At 39.2% G+C, this 12,993-nt stretch overlaps 1 protein-coding gene across 1 annotated transcript in view; it reads left to right on the top strand.

The window, feature by feature from the left end:
- mrc2 (mannose receptor, C type 2) overlaps positions 1-12,022 on the top strand; it is a 97,189-nt gene extending 85,167 nt beyond the window's left edge. Inside the window, exons 22-29 of the mRNA XM_060901888.1 lie at positions 726-834; positions 1,011-1,249; positions 1,350-1,515; positions 1,994-2,143; positions 6,486-6,605; positions 8,485-8,664; positions 9,040-9,063; positions 9,214-12,022. Of these exons, the coding sequence (XP_060757871.1) occupies positions 726-834; positions 1,011-1,249; positions 1,350-1,515; positions 1,994-2,143; positions 6,486-6,605; positions 8,485-8,664; positions 9,040-9,063; positions 9,214-9,434 (1,209 nt within the window). The 3' untranslated portion in view covers positions 9,435-12,022. The remainder of the gene's footprint in view (positions 1-725; positions 835-1,010; positions 1,250-1,349; positions 1,516-1,993; positions 2,144-6,485; positions 6,606-8,484; positions 8,665-9,039; positions 9,064-9,213) is intronic.
- The last annotated feature ends 971 nt before the right edge of the window (positions 12,023-12,993 follow it).

Below are 12,993 nucleotides of genomic sequence, written 5' to 3'. Positions count from 1 at the left end.
TTAGGTGCCTTGCTCAAGGGCACTTCAGCCATTACTGCTGGTCCAGAGAATCAAACCAGCAACCTTTTGGCCCCAAAGCTGGTTCTCTAACCCAGCACTTCTCAACCTTTTTTCAGTCACAGCACCCTTCAGAAGTATGCAAATTCTCAAGGCACCCCCATATAAAATATACGCAGTCACGCTGACCCCGGCAGTGACGTTGTGACATGGGAAAGGGGGCCATGAGACAAATTTTGATGACGCATGAGGCGGCGATGATCTGCATTAGTGTAACTATCGTTTTCTCGAATTTGAATTCATTTTATTTATTTCAATGTTAGAATATATAATTTTTTGACAGCACCCCTAACGAAGCCAGACGGCACCCCAGGGTGCCACGGCACCTCGGTTGAGAAAGGCTGCTCTAACCATTAGGCCATTAGGCTTTCTAATTATTTTCGCCTTGTCTTATCAAACACTTCTGTGCTAAACTTGTGACTGTTGTCACTATAACCTTTGCTGGAAAATGAAACCCCAAGTTCTGTTGTGTCCTGTTTGGACCACTTCATATTTTTGAATGTCCAGTCCAAATTGCGACCGACAAAAGGTTGCCATTTTTAGTTTCCTGATTATTTTTCCTTTATTCTTCATTATATTTGGCTGATTTTCCTCATTTCAACACATGAAACACTTACCATTTATCTCTTTTGATAACTCTATCTGTTTGCATGTGTGTGTTTTACTAGACTAATTGTGTGGTGCTACTACACATGAGTCCTCACAGAAAAACAGGAATGTGGGCATCTCAAGGATGTGAATCAGAGAAACATGGCTACATCTGCATGAAAAACAAAGGTAACTCTTACACATCTAAATACCGGTTGTATGTGTACATGTGCTTTTTTTTCATTAGGTGTAAGATATGAAATCTCATGGTTGTGTTGTTTTACTAATCATGATAAATGGGCTACATGTGTTGAGCGCTTCAGTATGTAAAGAATGTGTGTGCGTGTTCATGCGTTTTGTGTCAGACCCTGCTATTCCCCCTGGTGTGGATCCTCTTCCCCCTGTTGCTGAGGGGCAGCTGGAGTTTAAGGGCAAACAGTACCGTCTGTTACAGGCGCGGCTAGACTGGGAGGGTGCTGTACATGTATGTGAGTCTGTTAATGGCAGTCTGGCTTCGGTACGAGACCCACAGCAGCAAGCATACCTCACACTCCTACTCAATGCTCTCCGCAAGCCTGCCTGGATCGCACTACACAGTGACGGGGTATGTGGGGGGGGGGGGGCGTGTGCTCTTTGGTTTGCAAATGTCATGCTACATGTTTAAATGTCAAGCCAAATGTGTAAATGACACTTTGTGTCTCTAGGGCCGTGGATACAGATGGCTGGGAGAGGAGGAAGTTACTTTCAGCAACTGGCGTGATGGAGAGCCCAATCTGATGTCTGGGTGTGGTCACATGACCATCAGTGGACAATGGGCTATGTCATCCTGTAACACCAAACTGGATTCAACCATCTGTGAAATGAATCCAGGTACGGTATATGTGTGTTGTTTTAAAAACTTCAAATATATCTTGATAGAAGCATAATAGTGTGTTCATGTCATGTCAGAATTATGGTAATTACAAGATTCTGACTTATAAGAAACATTGACATCTTCATCAAACCCGTAATTACCAGTTCAGGACTTAATGACATCACACTATATGATTTAACAACAGAAGCAGCTTCTAAAGTTAACGTAATTCGGGATGTTATGTCAGGAAGACATTCTCTATCATCTTCAATCATTGACTGTATAAGAATATAGTTTCACTTTCTGTCTAAAAGACATTAAAGCATTAATGTGTGCAATTAATTTCGTCAGAAGAGACACACAGCTCTGAGCCATCGCCTTGTAATTCTGATATGACATGATCATACTTTAAGATTAGCCCTCATAAAGCTAGTTTAGCACTAGGAATACTGAAAGTGTGATCTGTTATGTTTGTGACACCTCATTCTCTGCCAGAGCGAGCAGTAGATCACAGGTGGATGTATTCAGGCCACTGCCTTCAGACAGTCGGAAACTGGTCCTGGGTTCCATTCAGAAACTACTGTTATTCATTTAACCTGAACCAGCTGAGGCAACAGCATGAGGCTGAGCACACCTGCAAGAAAGGTAACGCGCGCACATGTACACACACCTAACAACCACTCCTAACCACCCTAATTAGGGTTGATTAGCATACAACATAACTGTCTTACAATTAATATGAGTTGTGACATAAGATATAATCTGAGTCAAAATCTCTAGGATTAACAGGTTTACCAGGTTCACCCTCCAAGTACCCTTACAGTACCATTAGTTAAGAGATCCTAAGCTGTAGTCCCAATTAGGATAAGAGAGCAGCCAGATAATCAGATAAATACAAAGATATGCCTCTTTAGTGGAGCACTTTTATCTTTTTATTATTATTGTGAAAAAATACAGTGTCTTTTACAACCCCGATTCCAAAAAACTTGGGACAAAGTACAATATTGTAAATAAAAATGGAATGCAGTAATTTACAAATCTCAAAAACTGATATTGTATTCACAATAGAACATAGACAACATATCAAATGTCGAAAGTGAGACATTTTGAAATTTCATGCCAAATATTGGCTCATTTGAAATTTCATGACAGCAACACATCTCAAAAAAGTTGGGACAGGGGCAATAAGAGGGTGGAAAAGTTAAAGGTACAAAAAAGGAACAGCTGGAGGACCAAATTGCAACTCATTAGGTCAATTGGCAATAGGTCATTAACATGACTGGGTATAAAAAGAGCATCTTGGAGTGGCAGCGGCTCTCAGAAGTAAAGATGGGAAGAGGATCACCAATCCCCCTAATTCTGTGCCGACAAATAGTGGAGCAATATCAGAAAGGAGTTCGACAGTGTAAAATTGCAAAGAGTTTGAACATATCATCATCTACAGTGCATAATATCATCAAAAGATTCAGAGAATCTGGAAGAATCTCTGTGCGTAAGGGTCAAGGCCGGAAAACCATACTGGATGCCCGTGATCTTGAAAATGCAAGGTTTTATATCCAGGTTCTAGAGCAACATAGACCATTCTATGGTCTATGTTGCTCTAGAACCTGGATATACCTTTCAGCATTGATGGTGTCTTTCCAGATGTGTAAGCTGCCCATGCCACACGCACTAATGCAACCCCATACCATCAGAGATGCAGGCTTCTGAACTGAGTGCTGATAACAACTTGGGTCGTCCTTCTCCTCTTTAGTCCGAATGACACGGCATCCCTGATTTCCATAAAGAACTTCAAATTTTGATTCGTCTGACCACAGAACAGTTTTCCACTTTGCCACAGTCCATTTTAAATGAGCCTTGGCCCAGAGAAGACGTCTGCGCTTCTGGATCATGTTTAGATACGGCTTCTTCTTTGAACTATAGAGTTTTAGCTGGCAACGGTGGATGGCACGGTGAATTGTGTTCACAGATAATGTTCTCTGGAAATATTCCTGAGCCCATTTTGTGATTTCCAATACAGAAGTATGCCTGTATGTGATGCAGTGCCATCTAAGTGCCCGAAGATCACGGGTACCCAGTATGGTTTTCTGGCCTTGACCCTTACGCACAGAGATTCTTCCAGATTCTCTGAATCTTTTGATGATATTATGCACTGTAGATGATGATATGTTCAAACTCTTTGCAATTTTACACTGTCGAACTCCTTTCTGATATTGCTCAACTATTTGTCGGCGTAGAATTAGGGGGATTGGTGATCCTCTTCCCATCTTTACTTCTGAGAGCCGCTGCCACATATCATTTTTATCCGCCACTGGCCGAAAGGCCCGAAGGGGGATTATGTCGTGGCGATGTCTGTCCATCCATCCATCCGTCTGTCCCGGGAAGGGTACTCGCCTTCTGAAATCATCTCCCCTCTCAATTTTTGGAGGAATTTCACGAAACTTGACAGGATTCTTTGTTATATGTCGGAACTATACACATATTGCAATTTTGTTTAATTCAGTCACATTTTACCAGAGTTATAGCCCTTGATTACCAAACTTGTGCTTTGACAATTTCATGGGGGTGTATTAAGCACTTGTAGCATAGATATAGTTGCCAGCAGGGGATATTGTGTTCTCAGAGTACTCTTGTTTATTTTTTCACAAATTGCCTGTTTGTTTACATTCTAAGCGGAAATGATTTTGTCGGATGTTTTGTACAAAGTTTTTATTTCTCAAATTTGCAAAAAATAGAAATGCTCCGTTTCTCAAAATCCAGTGAATATGGATAGAATAAAACAGTTACTCCACTCAATCTCTTATAGCCATGTATGACTTGATTTCGTGGAATAACTGTTAAATAGCTAGCAAGGACACAAGTTGTTTACTTCCTGTACAATTTGACACCATATTGGTTTGCTGATTCTTGTTATAGATATCCCATTTTGTATATTGTGTTGTCGGCTGTATTGATGAAAATACAGTAGGTGTCTTAACAAATAATGTGAAATAATGCGACGCAATAATGAAAATATTTGACAACAAGGATTTGGGATCACTCTGAACGTCAAACAGGAGTGTCAGTGTTTGGCAAGCATGTTTTTCATATGTTTATAGCCAACATGGAAGAAATCAGTGTTTGCTCAACTAAATGAAACTGGATAAGAGGTCAGACTATCGTGTGTTTTATCGTATGTCTTTCTGATAGAGAATTCTCCTCTGTTCCTGAGAAATATAAGCTATATTTATATTTTTAAATGTCACTCAATATTGTCTAATTTAGAGTTATTGTAAATAAATGGCGTTTGCTTGTCATCTTGTCATTTTGTGTCAGTTGTCATACCTGTCATGATATTGAAACTCATCATCGTAGATAAGAACATTTATATATGTTTTTGCGCAAGATGAAAACCGGGGAATTGTCTCACTTAACACGATGTTCATTGATGCATACTGTAAACCCCTCCAGTAAAGTTAGTTTGTGGTTAGCTATTCAGAATTCGGCAAGCTATGAAAGTGTTGTGCACTGACTTTACTGAGCTCAGGCTTCCCATCCATCCATCCAGTCTCATTTAATCCTTTAATCCTTTAAAATTAATTTAATCTACACTAAATTTAATCCTTTAAATAAATTTATTATACACTCTTCCTTCCATGTATAAAACATTCTCATGGCAACCATGTAAGAATGTACAAGGGTAAGTCAAAAGGTTCTAAGACAGATGTTATAATTTCAAAAGGAATTCAAAAGAATTTAAAAAAAGGAATATAAAGAAGGAATTCTCTGATGGAAACTTCGCTTGCAGAAGTGTTTAGACTTAAATGGAGGATATGTAGAGAAATAGGTTTGTTATTTTCATAAATAAAGATTTTTTTCAATTTCTTAGAACTTTTTGACTTACCCTCGTATTATCATGTGATAGCCTTTTATCAGTGTACTGTAGAAAAATCAGCGAACCCAAACACCAAAATACCATAAATAGCCCAAAAAATATATTTTGAACTTGATTTTCTTGTGGAAGGTGAACCCTCTTGATTTCCAACATTTGTTGGCATAATGGGTGTAGTTAATCGTGAAGCATTCATGCCCGTTCTCAGGAATTCCGTCCACTCGCTTAGATGAAAAATCATCTTAAAAGGATGTTGAAAAATCAGCTTTCTAAGATGGCATTGTGACAAACCCACGGCTCGCCAGTACATTCGATGCAGCGTGTCTGTTCTACTATAGTATAGGATTCGTGCACAGCAAGCATCGTCGTCTTTGGAGTTTTACGGCAGCTGGCGTTTTATTACTGCCACCTTCTGGAGCTTGTCCGTTACTGTCTCAAGGGGGAAAACAAAATGAAAATGAAAACAAAGCCGATTTTACTTGTGATTCTGTTACGTTTTAGTTAATGATGTACTGTTCAGGCGGCACGGTCGTGTAGTGGTTAGCGCTGTCGCCTCACAGCAAGAAGGTCCTGGGTTCGAGCCCCGGGGCTGGCGAGGGCCTTTCTGTGTGGAGTTTGCATGTTCTCCCCGTGTCCGCGTGGGTTTCCTCCGGGTGCTCCGGTTTCCCCCACAGTCCAAAGACATGCAGGTTAGGTTAACTGGTGACTCTAAATTGCCCGTAGGTGTGAATGTGAGTGTGAATGGTTGTCTGTGTCTATGTGTCAGCCCTGTGATGACCTGGCGACTTGTCCAGGGTGTACCCCGCCTTTCGCCGTAGTCAGCTGGGATAGGCTCCAGCTTGCCTGCGACCCTGTAGAAGGATAAAGCGGCTAGAGATAATGAGATGAGATGTACTGTTCATTGTAGTTTTTATTTAGCTTTCTTTTTTTTTTGAAAGTTGACGTTTTTATTTTCATTTCACTGAAAAAAAAATTTTTTTCACTTGTAGTTGTAGTTTTAGTCTTAAATTTGTTAACTATAATCAACCCTGGTTTAGACATGTACATAAATGGCTGACAGTGGTTTTTAATGTAATCCTTTTTGTCTTTCGCCTTCCCTCTATCTCGTTCTCTCAGTGGGAGCGGAGCTACTGTCAGTGCTGGATGAAAGTGAGAATGGCTTTGTATGGGAGCACATTCAGAGCTACCAGGAGCAGGCTCATGGCGCTTGGCTTGGCATGATTTTCAATCCCAAAGGTAACCTCTATCCATTCCATCAGGAGTGATATATTCCACCTGCACTAACCTGAACTATTACCTGAGAGCAACCAAGAGTATTGGTTCAGACAAAATTTTACTTGGGTTCAAATTTAACATTTGGATTAAATTAATAGCCAATCAGTTATTCAGTGATTTTTTTTTTCACACTATATGTTGGTAAGATTATCTGTCTTCAGGGTTTGTACACATTTTAACCAACAAATTTCCATGACTTTTCCATGAGTTGGCCACAAGTTTCCATGACTACGCATAACCTCTAAAATGTCAATATTAGGTGTGCTGTATGTATACTTTTGACCCTGTGCTGATTTCAGAAAACCCAAAGAAAATTAAAACTTGTGCACCAAATTCTAGTGTTGTTTTTTTTAATTAAAGATGTATGCTGTGCATTCTGCCACAGAAAAAGAACAGTTCAAAGAAATTACTGAAAGCCCAAATATTGCCATGACATTCATATCCAAGATGACATGAATGTCACTGTATGTAAACTTCTGACCACAAATGTATATATATGCCAAATATTATGTAAACCATAGTTAGTACAAAGTAAAAGTGTTTAATAGAAGTGACGATGCAACCAAAATGTGCACACCCTTAGAACAAAATTAAAAGGAATTTTCCACATTATAACCATTTAAGTTTATTTATTCAGTAACTACAGTGAAACTAATAGGAAAGGTGTTTTGTAGTAGGGGTTCACGAATGTGAACCTAGACATTTAATGGATTAATAGGGGTTTTCTTGAGTTACATTCTTTCTGCTTCTCTTATTTGGTGCTGCATTCACCTCACTCCTTCTCACTTATTTTGTCTGAGCTGAAGACTGGAGTCCATTGTTTGCGTTGTTATTCGATCAACATGTTCAAACATCAAATATGCATGTTCGGAATAAACAGGATATAAATGTTATGGCTGCTTTCACAATCTCGCATTCTCATTCTCTTCTTTACCTTGTTATGAAGATAGTCCAAATGTGCAGAGATATGCACACTTGCGTTCACCGCACACAAATCTTGTGGCTACCTGACTATCGGGAAACATGGCCTGGAACAACTGGGCTGTATCCTCACACGACTTGAAGGAGTAGTAAGCTTTGATTACCATTAGCGCCCAGAATATCTCCGCAGTAAGCGAGTCATTTCTAGTCACAGCACTTGAAAGCGTTCCTTGTCTCAAAGACGAAGTGGCAGTAATGCAGGTAGATGTCGGCGTGGATGTGGGTGTCGTCGTGTGAGGTTGAAAAAAACTGGCGATTGAGTTTGCTTGGCAGGCAGTGACTACAGCTTGGTGCTTAGCGCCTTTGGCATGGCCAGTAAGAGCTGCTTCTCCCATGTTAGCTATGTCGAATATTTTACTGCACAAGACACACTTGGCTCTTCCAGGGTCCTCTACCCTCTCCAACCACGATTTGTATTTTTCGGCATGAAGCCAGACATTATTAAATGTACATTTCCCTGGCATTGTGTACTTTGTCTCTTGGCATAGTACAAGCCATGCGATCTGATCTAAAGACTGAGGGAAGTTTACATTGCATCTAGGCAACGCATGTCACACGTGATATGAACAGTGGCCGGAGAGGGGGAAAAAGCGGATCAGTAATGATCTCCGCACTGGCCGGTTAATCAAATCGACACGCACGATTTTCTTATTATAAGTTGTTTACAATATACAATAACCAATTTTAAATCACATTGTCTGTTCACAAAGGAAGGCGGATAAATTCCATAACTTTTCCAGGGTGCTCGTGTTTCCAGGAGTATTCCAGTCCTGGAAAACGACATAAATCACATTCCATAACTTTTCCAGGTTGTCCATGACTGTACGAACCCTGTGTCTTCCTCTTGTTGTGTAAGTAGGAGGCAGCCTGCAGTGGCCAGACAGTTCGGTGGTGGAGTACACTAACTGGGAGCAACAGGACGGTAATCTGAGCATGCTCTCTGCTAACAGTTGCTTCTGGGTGCAGAGTAACACAGGGCTCTGGAAACCTGGATCCTGCAAGAACCGCACACATGGAGTCATCTGTAAACGGGCACGAGGTAGGAGATTACCTCCTAACACACACTCCACACAAATCCACTAATGGTTAAGTTGTCTATGTCTATAACATTATTATTATTATTATTATTATTATTATTATTATTATTATAACACACTTTTCAGTGACCCCAAAATGCTAAAAAGTTAAACACAGATGGAAATAAGCAAAATAAAATAAATTAAAATTAAGAAAATTTTAATAAATCAGAAGAAGTAAACAGAAAACAATAAACAGAGTGAGCTAGATTACTGAAATATTGAATGCTTGAGAATTATAGCACATGTTCAGGTAAAATAAATTGAGCCAGAACAAGGTTGTAGCTGCCTTTTGACTATATCTTGCTTTTGATTTTCTTTTTCTTTTGTTCTTATAGGACTGGAGTCTACAGTTGTAGCAGGTAAAGTTCTATGTTTACTCAGCTACATCGCGTTATGTCTTACAATCCTAATCAATAGAATCTTATTCAATGCCAAATGTTTAGGATCATGCTGCTTGAAATGTTGATAATAATTAGGACATATTTCTTTCTGTGTCTCTGTTTCTGTAGCTGATGTAGATCATCTTCCTGCTCTCGTTCTTATTCTGCTGGCTGTCTTGGTCCTGATTGCCCTTGCTGTGGGCGGAGTTTATCTGTATTGCAGGAAGAGCTCTGGCTCTGCTGGATCCTATGAGGGTGCTCGTTACAGTCGCACTAACCTCACCCCATCTGAAGAGGCAGAGAAAAATATCCTGGTGTCGGACATGGAGCTAAATGAGCAAGGGGAATAATGAAGGATGATAGATCGTTATGAATGACTCAGAAAACTGGCCTGCACACACAAGGAATAATTGAATTGACTTCATGTTTTGTTTTGTTTCGAGGGGTTTTTTTTTGTGGTGATGTTTAGAAAGCTGTGTGGAGCGCAGCAGATGTCAATCAAACATGAAGGTGGAACTCCACCCCTATTTGGACTGTTGCGTCATACCTGCACACCAACCAATCAGAATCCACCAGTTTAAAAATCGGCTCAGTGTGGCTGATATGCACATAGTTTTCTTTTTATTCTTCACGTTAACTCTCTTTGGAAATTCAGTCTATAACCATGTATATGTTCCGTAGTTACCATGTGGCTCATCGTATTTTTAGCATTACAAAAAAGAATACCCAGAAAACCATACCAGCTTGGATTTCCAGACACACATACACACACAAAACTGCACAATCTGTACCAAAGTGTTATGCCATAGCAGTATTTTTGCAGACTGTGACTGTGACTTTGTTCTATTTTTACTTTATATGTCTTTTTGATTATCTCCAGCTAAAAGGAGAATTAATTTTTGAGTCCACAAATCATCTGTCCATGTTTTTTTTTAAACACCCCCATGTTGCTTTTCTCTCACCTCTTTGCTTTTTCTGTTTCTCTTTCTCCCTCCAGCTGAATGCTGAGTGCTGTCGGGATGTGATAATCATAGTGATTAGAGATGAAAGGAACTGATAGCATGTGGAGCGTTTGACAATGCTGAGGCGAGACAGAGATATGGAGAGAACGTTGGGGGTAGAATTGAGCTGTGTGGCTTAAAGAATGAGAGTAATTTAAAGGTCTTTTCAGCATGGCTGCTACTAGTTAAACTGTGTTCAACTGTTCTGCTGACATTAGCTAGTGCTTGGCTCAATTTGTTTTTGGTGTTTTTTTTTTTTTGAGTTCTGTTTAGTAAATGAGCTCTTTTGAAAGTTTACAAAATGATCCCAGGAATGTGGCATGAACCACAGCTTCTAGCTTGCTGATTTTTTTTTCCTTAAATCTGTTTCAGTCATGAAATACTGATTCATAGATTCAAGCCATTCTTTATCTTTCTGGCTGTTCCTTTTTTTTTTTTGTCTCCCTAACATTCTTAAAGGGGTTCAGGTTCTGTGGGGTTGCATTTTTTCCTTTATATTTTTCTCTCTCTCCTTTTGGCAAAGGCGTAGGGTTGAAAAGGTGCTGCGGCCAAATGTGGAATGTCGAGTCAGCAAGTGGATCAGGTCTGGAACCAATTTCAGCTTCTGAAGAATGAGAGAGACAGTAAAAGAGGGAGATAGGGAGAGACAGTGAAGTAAAGAGAAAGACAGAGGGAGCTGTCCTGAAGGGAAAGAAGGAGCAAAAGAGCCTTTAGGTGAACAGGAATCAGATATGTGCAAGTTCAGGCCGAAAAGTTGCTGCAGTGCCTCTAGTGGACAGTCTGTGTCATTACAGTAAGTGAAGTTTGTGGTTTCACAGAAATAGATCTTCTCTGAGCATTTCATCTCTATGTGCTTGTTAAGTATGTATGTATCTTCAACACAATGACCGGCCAGGTGTGTGCATAAAGATAAAGAAAATGTACACCTCTTGCTATTTTCTTGTTCACTATAGGAGGTTTGGTCATGATGCAGTCATCCTGAGTCAGAACTTGATAAAAGGCCACTTCCTCAGCAGAGCTCCTGCCACGTAGGCGAGTCTCAGTGTGCAGTTTTTTTTTTTAATAGACTCCCACTTTATAAAATGTTTCAGCATTTTACAATAATCCTTTCCAGAATACTCATACATACATTTTCTCCACTTTTGATCAGGGAACATGGGCTGTAATTATCCAATATAGAAATTATATTTTATTTGCAAAACTAGTAAAAATCAAGTCACTGGGGGGAAAGATAATTTAAATAGATTTAGAATTGGTTGAGGTTTCAGCCACCATTGTCTATAACAAGTTATTCCCCCCCCCCCCCCCCCCAGCAGTTTAACTATCCAACATACAGTACAGATGCAGTCTGAGAACATAATAGCAGCAGCAAGATCACAGTGTCTTTTTATTATTTTTAGAGGGTTTTTTACATTATTTGAAACAATTAATTATAACAAGATCAACTAAAGTATGCCTGATTTTGTAATGTAGTACCAAAATACTAAAATCGAAAACATTTAAGCACAAATTTCTGTAGCTAATGTTAACAAACATACCCATAATGCAAAGAACTACAGTAAGGTTAGAAAACTTGCTGTGATATTAAGAATGGGTGATATTTTATTTATTTGACTGAATTTGGCTTAATTCCAGAAGATAATACTTTGTTTTTCCACACTGACATGAGCAGTTTCAAGGGCCATTAGCTGGCTAGCTAACCATCATTACTAGTTTCTTACAGCTTGGTTACTAGCTTCCAGGGGACTGTTTATGACCAAACCATTCAACCTGAAATGCTAAATCCTGATAGTCTCATTTTTTATTTTTTAAACGTTTTGTAGTGAGCTAAGATGCTTAAAAACTGGCATTATGCAGCTTCTAAGCTAGCCGACTAGCTGACTGATCAAAGACTCCAATACAAAATAAACTATAAACACACTATCCTGCTAATTAAACCTGGTCAGAAGGTGTTGATTAATTTTCTATAACAGCAACTGTGACAGCAGTTCTGGTGTGTAATTCAAAGCACAGCATTATATACATTCAACAAGTATATACACATTCTACAACACATAAAAAACAATATACAAAAAACCAAGATGACTAATATAATCTGAGGCTAGTAATAAATGGATAAAAACCATTTATTGAACATTTATGAAAGTGACGGAGATTTTTTTTTTTTTTAACAGTCAGCAAGTTTTCCACCATGAGAAAGTCTTCAGGACGGAGAATTTAGTTCTTTCTTGTTTCTCAGTAACACAACAGGCTGCTTTTTTTTTTTTTTTTTTGGTCTTCAAGGAAAAGAAAAAGAGGCTGGTGAGGAAACAGCTCTTTAAAGCAGCTATAATGTCAGTGATAACACAAAATAATGTCCTACGGCTGTTCAAATGCATTAAAAAGGACAGCACACCATTCATTAATACATTTAAAATTTGTAATCATTGCAAATTGCTGTGCTATAAGAGGAATGAAATACATGCTCTTATAAGTAAATAATTCCCTTTCGCATCAAGTTGAATCACACTATCATCATGTTTAACTCCTTACTTATCAACTACATTTTTAAAATAATTGTATTAACATACTATTGTTCATAGCTCATTTTTCCAGCCTGTGATGAGGCCACCTGCTGGCTGTGGGGCACATAACAGCCACTTAGTTCACTTCAGTGTTGGCCAGCCATTTGCTTTAATCCAATTGACCACAATTACATGATGTTAATACTGGAATTTAAGCAAATAAGAAAATGTCTCACAAATAAGCACATGACGAAACTGATGGCTCATGACTACATGTCCACGTGATACTGCATATGACCAAAGAAGACCTGAGGTTGTGACACAGTTACTGACCCTGTCATAGTTGTGACCTTGCAGTCCAGGCTAAAAAAATTACTTTAGTGTAATGTGAGTCTGAATTTGGA

This window comes from Neoarius graeffei, chromosome 20 (assembly GCF_027579695.1).
Source record: "Neoarius graeffei isolate fNeoGra1 chromosome 20, fNeoGra1.pri, whole genome shotgun sequence".
Taxonomy (NCBI): domain Eukaryota; kingdom Metazoa; phylum Chordata; class Actinopteri; order Siluriformes; family Ariidae; genus Neoarius; species Neoarius graeffei.
The sequence above is the reverse complement of the archived record's forward strand: the minus strand, read 5'-3'. Positions and strand labels throughout refer to the sequence as shown.